This window comes from Polypterus senegalus, chromosome 2, assembly GCF_016835505.1.
Source record: "Polypterus senegalus isolate Bchr_013 chromosome 2, ASM1683550v1, whole genome shotgun sequence".
NCBI lineage: Eukaryota > Metazoa > Chordata > Cladistia > Polypteriformes > Polypteridae > Polypterus > Polypterus senegalus.
Genome location: NC_053155.1, coordinates 28,199,766 through 28,222,014, shown reverse-complemented (window position 1 = coordinate 28,222,014; position 22,249 = coordinate 28,199,766). Strand labels below are relative to the sequence as shown.

Genomic DNA, 22,249 nt, shown 5'->3' with positions numbered 1-22,249 from the left:
CCCATTGTACTCTGGGATCTTTGAAAGGGAGGGACCTAACAATGGTTTTATATATTATGGAGATTCTGTATGAGTCCTCAAGACTGATCAATATTTTTTTCCAGAATAGAGGTTGGTGGGAGGTGAGGAAAATTAGGCAGGTTTTGGTTAGCAAAGTTTCTAATTTGAAGGTAGTGGAAGAAATGTGTTGAAGGAAAGTTAAATTTGGAGTGTAATTCTTCATAGGATGCAAAGATGTTATCTATGTACAAATTTCTAAGAAATTTAATCCTGTATGTTTTCCAAACATTGAAAACTGCGTACGTTTGAGAGGGTGGAAAAAGATGGTTCTCATGCAGAGGTGCCACAGATAAAAGCTTCTCTATCTTGAAGTACTTCCTACATTGGCTCCATATTCTGAGTAATTGAAGCACAATTGGAGTTGTTAGTTAATTGGCAATAATTTGTATTTACGGGGGTACAAAGCAAGGAATATAAAGAAGTACTGCAGGATTTTATTTCTATTGCGGAACAAGCCTGTGTTTGTGTTGATCAATTTGTGTCAATATTCAGATTTTATTGCTTCTATATTTGACACTCAGTAATAAAATTGAAGGTTAGATAGAGCCATGCCACTTTCTGCCTTGATAGTCAAAATGTCATATCAAGTCTGTTGTGGCAGTTCTGAGTAGTTAGTCCAGTTATCAATTAATAAATCTGTTCTTATTTTTTTCTCTTTATCATATAATCGCTGTAGAAAATACAGATTCCTTCTTGAAAATCCACAGAAATGACAATTATCTTTTGCACTAATTGTTTTCATTTTAAGAAAGTCTACCTTATTCATCCTACTTCAGAGGTGACCAACATCTCTAGTAAACACAGGTTTCATTGTGTCTTTAATCTGAAGATCAACAAATTTACTTTCCAAAGAACCACACTCAGCACTTAGGGTAGCACTGGGGTCAGAGTGGACACAATTACATGAAACTCGACACTATATCTGTACTCCATCACATCCTGGAATCTCAGTTCACACTTAGCTTTCAGTTTCTCCAACACTTCTTCAAATGTGGCTTAAGGCCAGCAGCCCATTACCCAACTGTCAAACTTACTGGACTGCCTTGCAGATGTCAGATCACATGACTAGGAATTGAAGGGGGTGACAAATTTCATGACTCTGTGACGACACAGTTTCAGTGTTTGGCCTATTCTGAGAGCCAGTAATGTGCTGCCTGAGTGCGCCGGAGTCTGTACTAACATTTTCCAGGTATGGTGAGATGAGTTGCAGTCTGAGCCCTTTCTTTTTGTTTTCTATATTTAATGTGTTGTACTTATAAGGCAGGTTTGGAAAATTGGATGTGAAGGTTGTGTGTGGAGACTTCAGGGTTTTCTCATTGTCAAAAAGACATTCATGATAATTAGCTGAACAAATGACTTGGTTTGAGAGTTTGCACGATAATGAACAAAAAGCGTAAGGGGTCTTATCGGTGCAGTAGAATCATAAGGAAAACTGGCTGTCCAGTCGGCATCTATACAGTCATACAATGCACAAGACAATACAGCATAAAGGTAATAGACATATTTAAATAGCATATGGTATTACATTAAATTTATGTAAAGCACTAAAATATCCAAAGTAGGCAGAATGCTTTGTTTAAAATACGATATACAAAAGTTCCAACAAATGAATTCAATGAAAAAGTAGCCTACTGCATTGAAATTTTGGCAGCGTGAATTTTGAAACATTGTAATTGCAGTAAGAAAACTGGTTACTAATTATCAGATTTTATATAATTTTGTAGCAGTAAAAGCGAAACATTTTACAGAGACTGGGGAGTATAAGTACAGGAGAGGGTAGACTGGCTTTCCAACTGGGTCCAAGGAAAACTCTCTGCTCTCGATTGGAAGGAGTGCAAGAATGGAGGCACAACCTGGCCGGGAAAATCTTATCTTAAACTTAAAAGTTTCTTATCCCACTAGGGAGGAACAATTAATGAAAGGGCAATTCGTCCCCCAGAACTAGAGGTGGCAGTGCTCCTCTGACCAGGTTCCAGTTTGGACACCTGCAGGGTTGCCAGGGATTTGCAGTGTAGAATGGCAACCCTGTCGGGATCATTGGGTGCCACTAGAGGGTGCTGTCAGGAGAGGATCACCCTGTTATGGGCAGCATCCCTCATGCAATACTGTGGCACCGGAACTGCTGCTGGGTCCAAGACCAAAGGAGTGTCTCGTCTCACTTCAGGGAGTCGGGAGACAGAAGGCTGGCCTGGAGGAAAGGGTTAGGAGAACGCACTGATACAGTGTTGCCGCAACCACCACATGACAAATCAACTCAGGATCCCAGGTAAGGAATCGAGTGCAGCCATGCGACCGGTAACACCTCAGCACCCCACTAGTACAGATGGAGTGGAACAGTGGGAGGTTTTATATGGTGGCTGGAGTGCCAATTCTCCCACCAACCCCCAGGTTTTTCCCTGCAGTTTGGAGGGCCTACATGCAGATTAACATCATACCCAGGACGGAGCAATTCCAGGCTAAGGGCCTTGCTCAAGGGCCCAATGAAGTAGAGTCACTTTGGGCATTTACAGAATTCGAACCGGCAACCTTCCAATTGCCAGTGCGAATCCCTAGCCTCAGAGCCACCAAATACACTTCAGATACACTTCATTTATACCCATAACTGTATTTTGTGTACTCGTGTCTGGAATTTGGGATATTGGGGAGCACCCTTTAAGTCATAAGAACAAAACACAATTTACAATAAGTAAGCCTAAAACAGAAGGGGCTAAAGTGTGAGTTCTGCCTGTGTTTTCCATCCTGGTTCTTGTTACAATTTTGCATTGTGATATAAGCAGAATGCAACACAAATCCCACACATATAAATAAAAGTAGAAGTATTTGCAATGCTGTTTAGGTTTAGACAAATAACGCAGTTCAAATATATGGTGTTCATAATATGACATAGATTGGTAAGCACAGTTTATCTGACCAAGCAGTATGTTAATTACTTGTTTATAGTGTAATTATTAGGAGTTGTAGAACAACTGTTTTATATGATGACAAACATGGCTTACTATTCTCACAATATTATTTCTTATTACTTCTTTTCTTAGTCTGCACAAGCTTCACACGCTAGTATCTCAGCCTCAGGTTTCCTTTCTACTTTGTTTGCTGGCTGCCTGACATTTAACCTCACCATTGCTGCATTATAGAAGGTGCCCATGCGAGTAGATTTAATGTAACATTAACATTCTCATTGTGCAAGTGAAATGAGGGGGCCCGACGTAGACGGGATTTGCAACTTGTTTTACCTGGTCGATTATTCTGACATTTATATTACTTGATTCAGTTGTGCAATTTTGAATCATAGTATCAATATGCATTACGATATGGCAGCTACAGTCTATTGAAATCTTGTTTTCCTTGTTGTGTGCATTACATTTCCTAAACAGTTTTTCGTGTTCAAATAGCTAAAAAGTTTAAAAGATTTTTTTTCACATCCCTAGCTTCATGTTTGTTGTCATCTAGGTTGCTTGCCCCAGTTCACCTAAAATATGCTGTGATTCCTGTCACTAAAAAGCACCATAATCCTACACAAAAAGGCCACTTCTTAATCAGCTCTGGGCCTTTCCCCAGGCAGCCAAGCCCTAAACTCAACTGACAGGCTTGAACTATACTGATTTGGTATAATGTTAGGTCCTCAAAGGCTACCAGTGTAGGTTCCCTCATTAGTTCCACTTCCACCATTACTAGGGGTGTAGCCTCTGAGGTCAAGACCTATACCTAATTGACACGACGGGATAAGTGGATAGCTATGGGTACTTACTTTACCCAATCTGCGGATACCAAATCTCTGAAATATTCAAAGTTTATCTTTGTGTTCTTTTCCCACTTGTACTTTCGTTTTTGTCCCTCTTGGTATCATCATCACAATTATTATCCCTCGTATTTGGGCTTCGTTTACCTGCTAGCTCATTGACAGAGCACTTGATCGGACCATCTTATATATCGGAATGCCTGACACGTTATATTCCAAATCGTAACCTTAGATCTTCAAATGAGTGTCTCCTTAGAATTCCAAAAGCTAAACTTAAAAGAAGTGGTGAGGCGGCCTTCTGCTGTTATGCACCTAAAATCTGGAATAGCCTGCCAATAGGAATTCACCAGGCTGATATGGTGGAGCACTTTAAAAAACTGCTGAAAACACATTACTTTAACATGGCTTTCTCATAACTTCACTTTAACTTAATCATGATACTCTGTATGTTCAATTCTTCATAATAACTATTCACAGTGGCTCCAAAATCCATACTGACCCCTACTCTCTCTTCCGTTTCTTTTTCCAGTTTCTTTGTGGTGGTGGCCTGCGCCACCACCTCCTACTTAAAGCATTATGATGCACCAACATTGATGGACTGAAAGCCAGAAGTCTACGTGACCATCATCATCAAGTCCTTCCATGAAAACCCTAAATACAAAGAGGACTGTTTGACTTATGTTAGGTAGATTGCCCAGAGGGGACTGGGCGGTCTCGTGGTCTGGAACTCCTACAGATTTTATTTTTTTTCTCCAGCTTTTGGAGTTTTTTTTGTTTTTTCTGTCCACCCTGGCCATCGGACCTTACTTATTCTATGTTAATTAATGTTGACTTATGTTTATTTTTTATTGTGTCTTCTATTTCTCTATTCATTTTGTAAAGCACTTTGAGCTACATTTTTTTGTATGAATATGTGCTATATAAATAAATGTTGATTGATTGATTAATTGATTGACTCTGAGATAAAGTGTATTTTTAAGGATATGCTGAATTTTCAGGGGGAGATGAAAGCTATGAAAAAACACAGGCAGTTTTTGAGGACCCAAAATCACACAAAATCATGACATCAGCCTGCACAGGTCCAAAGTTTTCAAAGTCACAAAATGCTCCAATATGCAAAAGGAAAAACCATAAACTTTCTAATTTTAGGTTAAACAAAAACAGAGTTCCTTTAAATTTTTTAATAATTTATTCTCAAATTCAAAAAGGGCACAAGAAAGGCTAAGCAGGCAAAAAAGAAACCAAAATAAGTTTTGGCCTAAAAGGCAAACACTTAAAACAAACACATCCAATAGACACAAAAACAGAATCAGCGCCTTACAGGAGGGGTCGGTAGCCAGGAAAGCCAAACCAAATCATCAGTTGACAAAGTGGGAGTCAAAACCAGGATGGTGAAGTAGCTATGAAAACAGCAGCTTTTCTGTTTGTACTGCTTGTGTAATCAAGTGGCCCCGCCTCCTTGGTCCTCAACTTGAGTGGATAATTAAAACAAAGCCATCCCTTATTCAACTAATTCAAAGTGATATTCAATAAACGCAATATTAATAAAAGCCATAACATGACCAAAGTACAAAGAATAAAGCAAAACAAAAACAGAATTAATAATACTATAAAAGATTACATTTAAACATTAATAAAACTAATCAGCAATAAACTTGAGCCAGGGCAACAACTCTTGCTGCTCCATAAGGTAATACACTTCTGAAAAAGTAACGTTTTGCTTTTCTCGTCCTCTTTCTGACTGCAATCCTGCTCACGTCAAGGATGATCACCAAGTACGTCTTATATGTGACTAAATAAAGTGTGTACATAAAGTAGTAAGATATTGTCTTTTTAATCCTGATTAACCTAATTCATTGCCAAGGTACGTTGGAGCCTATCCTGACCACATCTACTGAAAGGTAGGAATCAGGCCTGGGTAGATAGCCAGTCCACCTCTGGGCTCACTCCGACATACACTCCACTCAAAGGGCCAACTGGGAATTTCCAGTTAACCTACCAATTCCGGTTAGTTATGAATATGAACATTTTGTTTGCTACATAATTTGTTGTCATGTATTGCCACAGTGTCATCTTGTTTATGGTTTTCTAGGATGGCTGCCATCATCGAGTCATTTCATCAGGATGATTGTGACTTCACTTAAATCGTCCATTAAATAAGGTGACGAACACCCTTTTGTATTCTACTCGTGGACCAAAAAAGCACTGAACTCTAATTAGAAAACCAAATATTGTTAGGGACATTGTCTAGTGGTTATGACTTGCTTTGTTGTTTTGTGACTTTGCCTTTTCATGCGGTGTTGATCTTTTGAATTTTGATTTTGACCTCTACCTCCCTTTAATAACGATTCTTTTGCCTCTCCCCAAAATATCGATTTATTCATTTCCCAGTCACAAAAGCACTCAGAATTCATTCACAGCTTGTTCTGCGCTCGCAACAGCAGAAGAACCAACTTAACTGGAGGAAAATCTCTACAGACATCGAGAGAATGAGCAAATTCCACATAACGATGAGACTCAAACCCAAGATGTAGGATCATGACCCATCCTGCCGTTCACGTAACATAATGAAAAATGTTTGAAGATTTTATTTAGAATGAAAGTTATTGAAAAAGCTGGCAAGCATATGGGTCTTCCAAATGCATAATTTGGAAACATTTAAAAGTCATTGTTTGTTAGCTTTCATTATTGTATTGTTTCATTATTTTGCTGAAAACAGTTCCACACGTAAAAAAACAAACATTGCTCGAGGGTCTCATGACAAACAATTCACACACTACCTCCGTAAGGTCTGAACTAACCCAGCCCGTCAGTGTCCCAGAGAAGAAAAAAACGCCCCAGTGTGCCAAACTCACAGATAAGCGGCTTTCCCTTCTTCCAAGTCTTTGCTTTTCCCGCTTGTTGCTGTCTTCTTTCCACAGATTCTTCTCGTTATGCACATCAAAAGGCCGCATTGCTTCAGGAAGAAACAGCTGACATCTACAGCTACGAGGATGAGGAGAAGTGCTGCGACGCCCAGCCCCACAGTGGCACCGAGACCCAGGCTGCTAAACAAGGTGTCTAGAAGAGAAAGATGGGGCAGAAGAAATATATATTTCAGACGTTACATGTGAGCTTCAGAAATGGAAACAAGTTAGAGAAGGAACACACGTTATAATATTCAGGTTCACCCATTTAAAAGTTGGACAATTTTACGTGTTTTTTGGAAACTTTAAAGAGTCACTTATCACATTTTGTCTTATTAAACATTTTAACAGTGAGTCAAATTACAGTGATAACAGAATGCAGTACCAGTATCTGTGCTAGTAAACTTCATTAAATGCACACTTTTAACAGCACTTTACATCGCCTTGCTATTACAGGAATGAAAAATCAAAAAAAGTGATCTTAATATCTTTTTGGTTTCTCCTAGACAACAATGAGATCAGAAAGGAACAAAACGGAGGCATTTTCTTTTGTCTGATGCTACTCAGATTTCTTCTCCTGAGACAAAATCCCAAGTGTCTCCTCTTGAGTTTCAGCAGAGATCCCAGCAGAGCCACACCATGGCCTCGGATTCTCCAAGTAGTGGCTTAACATTGTTTTTTTTGCCAGCTTCAAAGTATTTGCATTGTGTGCTCAGTAATATCTGGTGAAGTGTGAGGGTTGCTGTTTGCTTTTGAATAATTCTATTAGAGCTCTAATTTATATTGCTGTGCTCCAATGAGATCCTACTCAGTCTACGGGAAGGCTGTGTGGTGGAATAGTTAAGACTTTAGACTTCAAACTCTGAGGTTTTTGCTTCAAATCCCACTACTGACACTTGTGTGACCTCAAGAAAGTCACTTCATCTGCCTGTGCTGAAATTAGAAAAGCTCAAGTATTGCAACCAATTATATGTCAGATTTTGAAGTCGTCAGTCCAATAATAAGTCACAAATATGACTTCTTGAACGAGATTAAAATAAGAATAAAAAATTGATCTCACAAAATATAACATGCTTTTCCAACCAGATTCTCAATTCTGACTCCCCTTACCTCAGTTGTATCTCATGTCTCCTTTTTTAGCTAAAGCTCTTCCTTCTAAGGAATATTAGGAGAAACACCTGTGACAAAGTTGATTCTTAAATGAGACAGAAATGAGAATCTTGCTTGTGTCTCACAGGCCATTAAAGATCACATTTTTCCTAGAGCTCAATTACGCTTGTGATGGCTCAGTAGCTTTCATAGACAATTCAGGTGATGCCAAAAACTGATGCCTTTTGTTAGTTATGGACACTTGGTGAGCATGGGAAAGGCACTCTAGAAACAAAATGTATTATTATTATTATGAGGAAAATGATGATGATTATTATTAGTAGTAGTAATAGTAGTACTAGTATTTGTAGTTCGGAGAGGTGGCTCTGAGGCTAAGGATCTGCATTGGTATCCCAAAGGTTGCCGGTTCGAATCCCCATCACTGCCAAAAGAGATGATACTCTGCTGGGCCCTTGAGCAAAGCACTTAACCCGCACTTGCTCCAGGGGTGCTGTACAATGGCTGACCCTGTGCTCTGACCCCAAGGGGTATGCGAAAAGATGCATTTCACTGCGTGTTGTCCTGTATAACTATGTATGTGACAAATAAAGAATTATTATTAGTTCACATTTCTTAAACATAACCTTCTTGAAAGACAGAGAGTTAAAATCTCTGTTAACATACGCCTGCTCCTGATAGCAACACGGATCTGTAATAAAAGTTTTTGAAAACTGGGTTTGGGGTCTGTTTTGCTAAGTATTAAATATATATATATATATATATATATATATATATATATATATATATATATATATATATACATATATATATATTGTGAGGGATTGCTGGCCGTGTATCCCAGCCAACACCCCCAAACCACCAGATGGAGCCATCCCTGCAACATGAAAGGGCCCCGAATTCCAGCAGGGCATTCTGGAACTTGGAGTCTTTCACCACAGCCTTGCTGGATACCATGGGGGCCACCGGAGGACGCTGCAGAGAGGCCCAGGGACTTATATTTTCCTTATAGCCCGGGCTGAAGAAAAAGAGAATTACCCGACCCGGAAGTGTTGGATAATCACATGGACTGAGGGCTCAAACACTTCCAGGTCAAGGAGTATAAAGGACTATGGGAAATCCCAGACAGGGAGCTGAGTTGGGAAGCAGGGTGGCTAAGCGTCTGGGAGATTGGAGGATTTGATTATTGTGATTGTTTATTAGAGTTTTTGGGAGTGGAGGGTGCTTTGTGCACTTGATTATTGTAATAAATATTCATCTTTTGGACTTTTACCTGGTGTCTGACGTGGTGTCTGAGGGTACACAGGTGCGAGAAACCCCAAATCTGTCACTATATATACACAGAAGTTATCCAAGTTGAACTACCCTCTCCCAGGGTATATTTAAAAGAGTAAAACATTCAGTAATTGAGGTGGCACAGAGTGCTATTCTTCTTTAAAACAGGCATTTTCAGCAGTGCTTTTTAAATGGAAATTTTTAAGATTCTGCGGTGGGTTGGCACCCTGCCCGGGATTGGTTCCTGCCTTGTGCCCTGTGTTGGCTGGGATTGGCTCCAGCAGACCCCCGTGACCCTGTATTCGGATTCAGCGGGTTAGAAAATGGATGGGTGGATGGAATTTTTAAGATTTTAAGACAAGTAGTACAGAGGCATCTCAAGAAAAACTGAACTTTATTATACAATTTCTTGAGGAATTATTGAACAACATTTTAACAAGATTGGTCCACCGGGAGCCAAATTGCTTGTATCCTGGCCAACAGGCTAACATGAATGACTATGAGACTATGAGGTGCTTTTAATTTTATTGTGAACATACATAAAAAAACTACAAAGATGTCTCCTGATATACTAGTTTTAGGGTCTTTTTAATACAAAAGACTAATAACTCCAGAGCTAATCATCAGGTACATGGCAGCATAAGGACAGCCATTAAGAAGGATATTAGGGAAGCTACAAAGTAGTGTTAGACAGAGAGGAGAAGACAGAAGATGACCCTGTGAGACTGCAGGTCTGTAGCATGTGCACTTTAAATAAATAGACAGTTGATAAATGTCATTTTAAACAATCACATATAATGGACCAAAACAATTACAGTTTCCAAGAGGGTTCAAACCCCACCCCGTTGCTGTCCCTGCTGCCTTATATCAAAATGCTGAAACGGCCAGTTTGGAGTTGCCAATTAAATTAACGTTCACTGTAGAGTGAGTGAAGCCCCCAAAGCCGCGGAGGGAGCATACGAAGTCCATACAGATAATGATCAGGGCTGGTTTGGAACTCAGGATAGTGAATCTGTGTGTGAGCAGTACGACTCAATGAACCACTGCACCATCCTCTGTATGAAACTTTAGATTTGGAAATGTCAAACCTGGTGTGGAAATGAGGTGACTTTCCCTACTTAGATTTGCATATTTGACTGTAAAAAGGTTCATGTTTATAAATATCATCATTTTTTTTGGGGGGGGGGGATATTGTATACATTAAATATTGTACTTATTGGTGAATGCCCTCGTTTGTGCTTAGTCATTACAAATTGACAGAGTGTGTGGTTTTATGCTCGGCTGGATCATCTGTAGGCTACCTTTGTGTGTGATGACTTTTTAAACTTTGTGTTTTGTATTTATTTTTTTTCTGACTTATCATTTATTCATAGACTAACAAAACCAATACAATGAATAATTCAAAGGGTGGTAGCTGTGGCTATCTGTTATCGATTGCAAGTGTCTTTGACAAATGTCAGTATTGCTGCTGTATAATTCAGCAAAGACTTTGCTTTGACATTTTACAGATGCCCCTGGATGGACCATAGCAGGTGCCATACTGATGATGCTCACTGGTAATGGATTTCACTTCTTTGTAAGGAACAGAGCCATATGGTTTTGCATGTGTCCCTCTTTGATGTTACCTTTCCTTTAAACATGATCCGGTTCAAATACAGTTCTCTCCGTAATGCTTGGGATAGAGACTCATTTTTCCTTGATTTAATTCCCCGTCTACTCCACAGTTTAAAATTACGAATCAAAGAGTTCAGACTTTGTGATTAAAGTGCACATTGCAGATTTTCATTAACGGGGATTTGCATACATTTCGGTCACACCACGTAGAAATGACAACACTTTTATACACGGTTCCCCCCATTTAAGGACACCATAATGTTTGGACACAGCAATGGCAGGTCTATTAAAGTCCTCACATTTAGAACTTTGTTGAATAGCCGTTGCATGCAATGACTGCTTGAAGTCTGCAATTCATAGACATCAGCAGGTGCTGGCCCAGTAATATTTTCATAACGAAAACAAAAACTAGAGATAAAAATATTGTTTTTCAATTTACAAGAATGAGAACTGAAATTAAGGCAAACAGAGAAACTAAAACTAAATAAAAATAAAAAAATAGTGTGTGACAGGTATGAGACCTGGCCGGGATGCCCCTGCTGCATATGTTCCTAAGAGAGCAGCCATGGGCTCCTCAGTACCTTCCCCGGGACACTTGGTGGCAGCCTCCTTGGTAGTTTCTCGCAGAGTTCCATGGGAGATGGAGTTCTCCACAACCCTGTGCGGATCTGGGGTGGCCACCAGTGGGTGCTGCATGGATCCCGGAGCCAACCTGGATACCTCAACAGCCCCGCCTGGAAGTGCAATTAGCAACAGGTGATCGGGCACATGGAGCACTTCCAGGTGGGCGATAAAAAGGGCCAGCATCCACCACTCAGGAGCCAGAATCGGGAGGAAGAGGACGAGGTTGCCAAGGAGGAGTGGTGGTACCAGAGGAAGGATTAGATTGTGTTGTGTTGTTGCTTCATAGGGAAGATGTGCCCTCCAGCTGAAGAAAAATAAAAGTCCTCTTGTGTTTTACACGTGCCTCAGTCTGAGTCTGTGCCGAGTCGGGCGCTACAAGTGATATGTGAACAAACTAAAACGAGATCGAAAACTGAGTAAAAACAAAAAAAAAACAGCAATAGCATTTTCATTCAGTCCGGTTCACTTGCTCTGAACGTTCAGTTACGTTGTGCTGTTTACTATGCGGTGATCTTGTACCTTGAGCTTACTGTGGTCACGTTGTTTGTAAGGACCGTTGTTTGTTTGTTGAGCACATTTGGCTCGTTGGGTTGAAGAAAGAAGTAAGCACTTGTGGTTGACGTTGGTGAGTTTTGCACAGATGTTTGTGGGTAAAAAACGAGAAAGAAACATGTGGAAATACTTTACAGCGCAGATGATAATAAAAGCTAATGTAACGCGTGAGAAGAAAAGATTCTCAGAGTTTCAGTGCAGGACCAGCTGGATCAGCACTTAGTGGAAGTCCAGCATGTCTCTGTTCATACAGGGTCGTGCAATCAGGGGAGGCATGAACAGTAAAAAAAAAAACAACTAATAATGATAACATAAAAAATGTTTTTACACTGGCCTGTGCTATAAATTTGTTTTCTGTATGATTATAATAACTTTAATCATTTTTATAGTCAAAATCACTGAATTTGCACCTTTCCTGATCAAGTACGGGGGACAAACACGAGGCGCGGTAGCGACAAGCCTCACCTCACCTCGGACTGCGCTGTCCCTCACACACTGGGTTGATGCATACAATTGGCACGCGCCTGTTGCTGTTTCTGTGTGTGTCGCCAATATAATGTTTGCAGACACATTTATTAGGCACCCTGACTTTCCACAGTCCGGCTAATATCTTTAATGAATGTGTGTGACATATTTATATAATAATTATATATATTTATTCATTGTTATCAGTCTTTCATTTAATATTGTTTTGTATCAGTATGCTGCTGCTGGAGTATGTGAATTTCCCCTTGGGATTAATAAAGTATCTATCTATCTATCTATCTATCTAGCTATCTATCTATCAGTTATATAGTGCCTTTCACATCTATCTATCTATCTATCTATCAGGTATATAGTGCCTTTCACATCTATCTATCTATCATTTATATAGTGCCTTTCATATCTATCTAGCTATCTATCTATCAGTTATATAGTGCCTTTCATATCTATCTATCTATCAGTTATATAGTGCCTTTCATATCTATCTATCTATCTATCTGTTATATAGTGCCTTATCTATCTATCTATCTATTAAGGACATACAACCGCAGTGAAAAGGCACAAGGTGAGGCAGACAGTACCGTGCCGCCCTGAAGGGGGCGCATGTGAGCCCAACAGGTGCTCGTCGCTGCTGTTCTTCTTTGCAGAGGCGCCAATAAGTTAGCGACATCAGAAAGTCAAGTATTCTGCAGCAGTCTGTTAATTTTTATTTTTTCTTCCAACTGACTGCGAAAATAGAAGATTAAGATTTTTAAAACTAAAGTAAAACAAGGAGGTCTTTTACAAGAAAGTGACAGAGATTTCCGTGGTGAAGGGTAGGCGCATGGACTTCATTTACAAATAAAGGTAAAACCATAAATGGTTTTTGATTTTATAAAAAATGGGATCAGATTAAGAAAAAAAAATATTTAAAGACAAAATTTTGACCTTAAATGAAATATCCTTTTGTTTTTCTTGTTATCCTTTTGTTGTATTAAAAGTGATTAAAGCATCAGAATTAAAAAAATTTAAAAACATCTACATATTTCAATTATGGTCAAACTGAAATCCGTTTTTTTTATACCCCACTCTATACTTTCATTTGTATTGAATGAGTACGAATTGTGGAATTGCAACAGCAAATTTAAAACACATGGAGGATGAGGAGCAAATGCGCTCTCTCCGTTCACTCTCTCTTACCGCTATAAATGTAACGTTCTTTCTTAGCCAAATATGCGCCTTACCTATCTGTGTGTGTAAAGAATGCTGATGAGATATGAAACATAACCAGTAGTCAACGTGCATGCCGCCAAATGAATAGTGAATAAGCTATTCTTGAGTTTCTATATTTGTAAATCTGACTCTGTTAGGAGTCACCAGCCATGAACCTCATCGCACGTCACTGCTTCAGTACTGGCAGGAGAAACCGTCAACATACCGTCTGCTGGCGCCAGTGGCCAATGGCCTTGTCTATGCACCTACATTAAAGGCGCTCATCAATAAAATATTTTCAGTGTGTGGCTATCTGTGCAACGGACGTCGTTGCAACATGAACAGATCTCTCGAAATGCGTGCTTGTTTAAAGTTTGACAGTAACGTGCTTGCACAGACTGGTTTCTTGGGTTGAAACACTTGATCTTGCTGACTACACTCATTAGGCCACTTCATCTGTTTGATCACTGACAGTCAAGCTGTGTTTAACGACATTATTAGCTGTGAGTGTATTTTGTTGACTAAAACATAACTTGCATTGAAATATGTGTAGGCCAGCATTTGTGATCTTGCAACAGAAAAAAAAAAAAAAACTAAAATTGTACTAATATTATGTAAAAAGGTCAGAACTAAATAAAATAAAAGCTTAAATTTTAAACACAGAACTAAATAAAAGTAAAAATTGTTAACTCCACTGAAAACTAGAATGAAATAAAAAATAAAAATTAATTTTATAAAATTAAATAAAAACTAAAACTACAATTAATATCAGAACTGAAATATCACTGTCATCTCTGGTGATGCTCTGCCAAGCCTCTTCATGCACCCCATTCTTGTTTTGGGGGCTTAAATGTTCTCTTCAGCATATTGAAGACCTGCTCAAGTTGGATTTAAATCAGGTGACTGGCTTGGCCCACGAAGAATTTTCAATTCTGAAGCCCTAAAAACCTCCTGTGTTGCTTTAGTGGTATGTTTGGATCATTATGGTATGGCAGGATAAAGTGTTGTCCAATGAGTTTGAAAGAATTTACTGGAACTGGAGCAGATCAGGTGTTTCTGTACACCTCAGAATTCATTGTGCCCCTGCCATCATCAGTGAAGAGAAATGTGCCAGGACCTGTGGCAGCCATACATGCCCAAACCAAAACACCCCAGCACCATTTTAACAGATGAGGTGGTCTGCTTTGGATCTTGGGCAGTTCCTTGTCATCTGCACACTTTGCTCTCACCATCACTCTGATACAGCAGGTTCATCTTGTTTCATCTGTCCACATGACATTTTCCCAGAATTCTGCAGGCTCCTTGAAGTCCTTTTTCACCAATTGAAATCTGACAATCCTCTTTTTGTAGCTAACTAGTGGTGTTCATCTTGCAGTGTGGCCTCTGTATTTCTGCGCATGAAGTCTTCTGCTGATAGTTGTCTCTGACACACACACACACATATCGGCTTCCTGAAGACCGTTCCTGGTCTGTTAGGCAGGCGTTTGGGGCTGTTTCTTGACCTCAGTGAGGATTCTTCTGTGATCAGCAGTGGAGGTCTTCCTTGGCCTACCAGTTCATTTGTGATTACTGAGCTCACCAGTGCATTCTTTCTTCTTAATGATGTTTCAGACACCTGATTTAGGTAACCCTAAGGTTTTATCGATGTCATGAATGGTTTTCTTCTTGTTTTTCAGCCTCATAATGGCTTCTTTGACTTTCATTGGCATACAGGTTGAACAATGGCAAATACAGACTCCAAAGGGCAGAAGCAAGCTGAGATATCTGATGAAGCCATGAATCCCAAGTAAGAAATCACAAACACCTGTGACACCCCAAATATTATGGTGCCCTGAAATGGAGGACCTTGTCTCAAAAGTGTTGTCATTTCTGCACAGTGTGACCACAATGTATGTAAATACCTTTAGATGAAAGTCTGCGATGTGCACTTTAATCATGATGTCTGAAGTGTTTGATTTGTAAACTGTGGCGCACAGGGGTAAATCAAGGAAAATTGGGTCTTTGTAGCTGGGCGCTTCATATATAGCTAGATGTACTTCTCCATGAGTATACAGTATATGGTTCATGTACAGTAGAGTGGTCTGTATGTCGGCTCATGTAGTATATCAACATAGCATGAGTAGAACTTGGTTAATAAATGCTGAGGCAGATTTGTGTGTGCAACATCTTCATTAATGAAATAATCTTAAAGCCGTATACTTGATTGGATAATCTGATGTACTAATGACATGATCACACTTTAGCTAACATCACATTTTTTTACAAGTAAACTTAACAAATGTAACTTTGCAAAACACACAGGAATTCTATTTGGGAAAAAAAGAGCAATAGCAGTGGTAGTCCATTAAAATGAAGTGATAAACAAAACAGTGGCTAAGATGAAGATAATAAATATTGTACATGCTGTATTAAAGCCTTTGAATCAAAAATACAGGCAAAACTAGACATAACATAAATCATGAGGCACATACACTAACACATGTCGAAGTCGAAGTAGAGTTCCTAAGTGAAATGTGAGAGGAAAACAAAGTAACAAACACGGAGAATGTGTAAACTTCACACACAAAGTCACAAGTAATGACATGATGCCCGGCTGCTGTTACTCCAAATGCCAGTCTATAATTCCTGTCTCCTTCTACCCACATCAGCCACAATGTAGCTCTATAGCAGGCTCAAAGGGGAGGGGCCAGTGGCTATTGGCTGGGGGTGGGGCTTCAGCCTATTCCTGTTAACAGTTGTCTGGCCCATCTTGGTCTGAGGCAGCAGTCCCACTGTACCACCACCCATAAATATTATGTAATACAACAAACATGGCTAATATTTATAATATAATACATAATACAGAAAAACTGGGAGAACTTGAACATCCACATGGAAGCAGTTAGAGAGAGAATCCCACAGAGTAGCAGGAGCCACATAGCTAAACAGGCATTTACTAAGAACGACATACAGTGGATCTGAAATACTGAGAATGTCTTTCATTCAGCCAGTTGATGTCTATTTAACATAATGCCTTTCAAAATCTCAAATCTCTTTGCCTATAGTACTGTTCACAATAAAAATATAGAAGATTGCTTTATATGTAATGATACATTTCAGAAAAACTAATTTAGGAGATTAATGATAATCCTTCATAATCAATGAAAATAATATAATTATGTAATAATAATCTACTCTCTATATATAAAATCCTAAGCCTAAAAGTGCAACGGTGACATTTTTATGTCACGTTTTTTGTCACACTTTAAATCAGGCTTATTTTAAAACCTACATATATATGTTTGGTATCATTTATTTATCAAACTTTAATGTGATGTTGTTAGATTTTCAGATTCTTATTCTGTTTTTAAATTATAAACTAAATGACATCAAGAACTCATGTCTCGCGACATTGGACTTTGTGCCAAAAGGTTTAACCACGCCCAGGGCCAGAAATAAAAGACAAAGAGTAGGACAGCTGCTGTATAGGCTTTTAAATGTTCAAAGCGCCGTGTGTGGCACAGCAGCAACAGCAAGCCAGCAGCTGATCGAGCAAAGAGGAGGTTAAAAAAAAAAGGTGTTTGTTTCCCATTGTATCACGGGTTTTGGAGGAGCAACCGCGTCTCCTTCGAGTGCGTTCATCCCCTCTCTTCACAACACAAGTAGCAGAGACGTGAAGTGGGTGGCGTATAGCGCAGGCCAGGGGAATTGGCAAGCAAAGCAAGCAGGGGGTGAATCCCTTAGTATAATATAATATTATTATATAATAATAACAAAAAATAATCAATAAAAATAATGAAACAGAAGATCCAGTATATTCAGCATAGAAAGTGTTAAATTAGATTATATAAAAGCAGGCTCAGAAAATGGAGAGATGGGTTCTTGAGATTCTGCTCATTTAATTATTTCAATTTATTAATTAAATGATTAGTTTGATACTGTTGAAGTCTACATATTTTTTTCATAGGCATTGTATTTATTAATTTTCCATAGTACATGATCTTAAGTGGATCATTTTCTGTAAATGAAATAAGAAATGCCATGTCTGTTTTTTTTTGGTTTAAAATGGGCTTTAGGGGGCACTGGCACCAATGTGAAAGCCACAATGTCATACCACTGACGGTTTTACTTGAGAACAGCATGGTGTTGAAATACAGTAGCTATCACTGCTGCCTAGCGGGTCCAGAGACCAGAGTTGGAATCAGATGCATGGACATCATCTGTGTGGAGTTTACTTGGTCTACCTGTGCCTGTAGGGTTTTTTCTCTGGACACCAATGACTTACATGTTACATTAATTGGCGATTCTAAACTGACTGTGTGTTATCTGTTATTTGCTTTGGTATCATGTTGGTACTTTATAAATCACAATCATCTTGTAAATGAGCGTGCATGAACGTGCCTCAAAGCCCAACTGGCTGCCATACTGAAACAACCATATATCAACTACGCCAATGAACCTCGGGCATACGTAGTCACAATGCTGCAGACCTTCATTGGCTGAATGGCCTGACACATCCAGAGCCCACCACCCATATTTCAGGAGTCCTATGATGGGCTCCACTTAGCATTATAGCGCCTCTCCTCTGCATGCCGGGGGGTCAGGGAAAGGCACATGGTATGACATGATAGATAGATAGATACTTTATTAATCCCAAGGGGAAATTCACATTATCCAGCAGCAGTATACTGATAAAAACAATATTAAATTAAAGAGTAATAAAAATGCATGTAGAAACAGACAATAACTTTGTATAATGTTAGCATTTACTCCCCCGGGTGGAATTGAAGAGTCGCATAGTGTGGGAGAGGATCGATCTCCTCAGTCTGTCAGTGGAGCAAGACGGTGACAACAGTCTGTCGTGAAGCTGCTCCTCTGTCTGGAGATGATCCTGTTCAGTGGATGCAGTGGATTCTCCATGACTGACAGGAGCCTGCTCAGCGCCCGTCGCTCTGCCACAGATGTCAAACTGTCCAGCTCCGTGTCTACCATAGAGCCTGCCTTCCTCTGCAGTTTGTCCAGGCGTGAGGCGTCCCTCTTCTTTATGCTGCCTCCCCAGCACACCATCGTGTAGAAGAGGGCACTCGCCACAACCATCTGGTAGAACATCTGCAGCATCTTATTGCAGATGTTGAAAGACGCCAACCTTCTAAGGAAGTATAGTCGGCTCTGTCCTTTCTTACACAGAGCATCAGTATTGACAGTCCAGTCCAGTTTATCATCCAGCTGCACTCCCAGGTATTTATAGGTCTGCACCCTCTGCACAGTCAACTCTGATGATCACGGGGTCCATGAGGGGCCTGGGCCTCCTAAAATCCACCACCAGTTCCTTGGTCTTGCTGGTGCTCAGGTGTAAGTGGTTTGAGTCGCACAATTTAACAAAGTCTTTGATTAGCTTCCTGTACTCCTGAGCACCAGTATTAGCAATGCATTTCATTATACGGCACAAAAAATGAAATGATTATTTACTACATTGTGTATTTAATATTATCCATCCATTATCCAACCCGCTATATCCTAACTACAGGGTCACGGGGGTCTGCTGGAGCCAATCCCAGCCAACACAGGGCGCAAGGTAGGAAACAAACCCCGGGCAGGGCACCAGCCACCGCAGTATTTAATATTATATGAACTGATAAAATGTTTTTTTAATATACAAAAAGTTTATTACTGCTTAAAATTTCACTAAGTATTCAAATGGGTTTTCTTCTGTCCTTTTCTGTCTTCTGTAAGTTCTAAACTGTATCATCATTACACAGTCTGTGCAGAATTTAAAAGGAATTGAATTCCCATCATGCTTTCTAAATGTTTGCCACCTAAGCGATTTTGTATTGTTCATCAGACTAAATGTTCTTTCACAGTCAGGACCTGAGGTCTTCAATGCGCCATAAACATCCAAAAAGTGAAAAGAACTCCTTGAAGTGATCCTGTCTTCAAGCAAATTTTGCAAGTGACACCTTCTGTGTGCGAGTCGATCAGAATTTCTCCCAGAAGCCCGTGCTGTCTGGTGCTAAGCGTCAAGTACGTTTTAACAGAACATTCCATCTTAAACTCCAAACAGTGTTTCTTTAATGTACTATTTGAACTCTACTCAGCTTTTCGTTTAGGCATTTTGATTTCCTATTCTGCACTTTGTTTATCCCAGAGTGGAAATTGTCTTTTTGAATGACATTTGATGGTGAGAGTGCAGGGCCAGCTGTTGTATGGTGCTCCTCGGGTTAAGGGCCTTGCTCAAAGACCCAACAGAGTAGGATCCCTTCTGTTAGTAACGGGATTTGAACCGACAACCTTCCAGATGCCAGCGCAGATCCTTAGCCACAGAGAAGCCACTCTGCCTTTGTTTTAAAGTGACAAAGAAACAACAGTACAGACTGTTTCAAAAAGTGCAATTTTGTCTGTAACTCTTTTAAATTGGGTTGATAATTGATTTAGTTTAATTTTTACAACTTTACTTTGTTTGAAAGTTGTGTCTTTTTGTGAGCGAGCATGTCAAATTTGTGAACAGTGCTTCTAAAACGTACGAGCGATCACTCAGGCTCTCAGCTCAAATGGGAACACTGGTTACAGGAAATACTACTGGCCAGTGTTTCCCAACCTTTGTGGTGTCATGACCCAGTTTCGCACATGCCTGCATGTCCGTGAATTCCCTGAGGGAGTCCCTTTCCGTGTATTTATCAGAGCAAGGGGCAGTGGAGGTCGCCCAGGATCAGTCACGATCCTCCTGCAGTGCTGATGCTGTGAATCAATCGCGATCGTCTGAGCGCTTTGGGGGCATTGGAGAGGTTTCATATAGGGTTGGCAGCAGACCATCTGCAGTGAGAAACACTGATGGTTCAGCCAGTTACCATACCGACAACCCAACCATTACATACAGAGCTATCAGCAAGTCGTCTTCCAGTGCTACTTTGCCTTAAAATAAATGAATCAGGGGTTGAGCCAGGCCACACAGCCTTGACGTTAATTGTCAGTCTAATACTGGCATTACAGATGACTTGTGTGTTACTTGAGTGTCACTACTTCCAGTTAAGAAATGCAGCTTCATTCTTGCCTGGCACTCTTGTTGCAGTATGAGTGCAGTCAATTGCTCCAATTACATTAGGAACAATGGACACTGCTACAAATTGCCTTTTTATGCTGATAGAAATGGTATGTAGCTCCTTGTCAATTGGATAATAGCTTCCAGAACAGCAGGCATGATGGAGATTAAAGCTTTTTTTTTTTGGCTCTTTTATTGAATTTGTTAAAAGCATGTAACATTCTATACAATCAAGTCAAACTTAACAAAACTAAAATCAAACCAATCCCCACCTATGAGAAAGAGAGGAAGGCCAACAACCAGAGCAAAACTGTTGTGAGTAGCAAAGGTCTGGGCGCTATATAGCTGAAGGCCCTGCTGTCACCCATGGAGTGTAAGTTAGTGTGGGGCACAACAAGATTGCCAGAATCAGAGGACCTTAGTGGGCAGATAGGCACATAGTGATGGAGGAGGTCACTGATGTAGTTTGGCATGAGGTCGTTTATGGCTTTGTTGGTTATTAGTAGGATTTTATATTCAATCCTGTAAGACACAGGGAGCCAGTGAAGGCAAAGCAGGATGGGTGTGATGTGCTCACTGCTGCTGGTTCGAGTGAGGACTCGAGTTTTGAATAAGCTGGAGCTGTGATATAAGATCCCTGCCAGTAGGGAATCACAGTAATCGATGCGGGATGTGATAAAAGCATGGACAAGTTTCTCAGTATTAGAAAAGGAGAGGAAGGAGCGAACACATGATATGTTATGGAGGTGAAAGTAAGAAAGTTTCTTAATGTGATTTATGTGAGCGGAATAATAAAAGGGATGTAGACGAGAACAGGCTATTCAGTCCAACAAAGCTTGCTAGTCCTGTACACTTAATTCTAAAAAAACATCAAGTCAAGTTATAAAAGTCCCTAAAGTCCTACTGTCTATCACACTACTTGGTCGCTTATTCCAAGTATCTGTTGTTCTCTGTGTAAAGAAAAACTTCCTAATGTTTGTGTGAAATTTACCAAGTTTCCAACTGTGTCCCCATGTTCTTGATAAGTAAGTAAATCATTATTTGAAGTATATGGAGATTAAGCAAAAAAACCTTAGTTTTTTGTGTTTTATACACTGCTTTATCATCCAGTTAATATTAGCCAATTTTCATTCTTAATTTACTGTCAAGTATAAGTTTATAATATCAAGACTTTACATCTTAGAAATTGAGTACAGGACAGAGACAGTGGAATTTCATTATGATACTATGAGTAAAATTATACAATATCCACTTGTCTGCCCGTGATTGTGACTAAATCTTACTTTGAGAAGTGTCTTAAGGCTGTATCAGATTAGGTCATTTTTTCAGCAGTTTTAAGTCCTAGCATTCATTTACTCAAGAGTCTGTGGCAGTCAGTGGTGCTCTCCCATGAGCCAACCATCTAATGACATGCCCTGCAACTCACTCCAAGTAATCTGTGACTCGCTCAATCAAAATCAAACCAGTTAAAGCACTTTGAGCTACTTTTTGTATGAAAATGTGCTATAGAAATAAATGTTGTTGTTGTTGTTGTTGACCTCATTTTAAAGTCCCAGTATCAATCCACTTGACTAATTCCCTTCATAATTTTAAACACTTGAGTCATGTCTCATCTTAAAGTGTAAAGGCTCAGCTCTTTTACTCTTTCTTTATAATTCATCCCCTGTAGCTCTGGAATGAGCC

The 22,249-nt window shown here is 39.7% G+C and overlaps 1 protein-coding gene across 2 annotated transcripts in view; it reads right to left on the bottom strand.

Moving 5' to 3' along the window:
• LOC120522832 (neural cell adhesion molecule 2-like) overlaps window positions 1-22,249 on the bottom strand; it is a 1,092,848-nt gene that overhangs the window by 55,731 nt on the left and 1,014,868 nt on the right. For both annotated transcript variants that reach the window (XM_039743520.1, XM_039743521.1), the window contains exon 16: window positions 6,655-6,859. In XM_039743520.1, coding sequence (XP_039599454.1) covers window positions 6,655-6,859 — 205 coding nt within the window. The remainder of the gene's footprint in view (window positions 1-6,654; window positions 6,860-22,249) is intronic.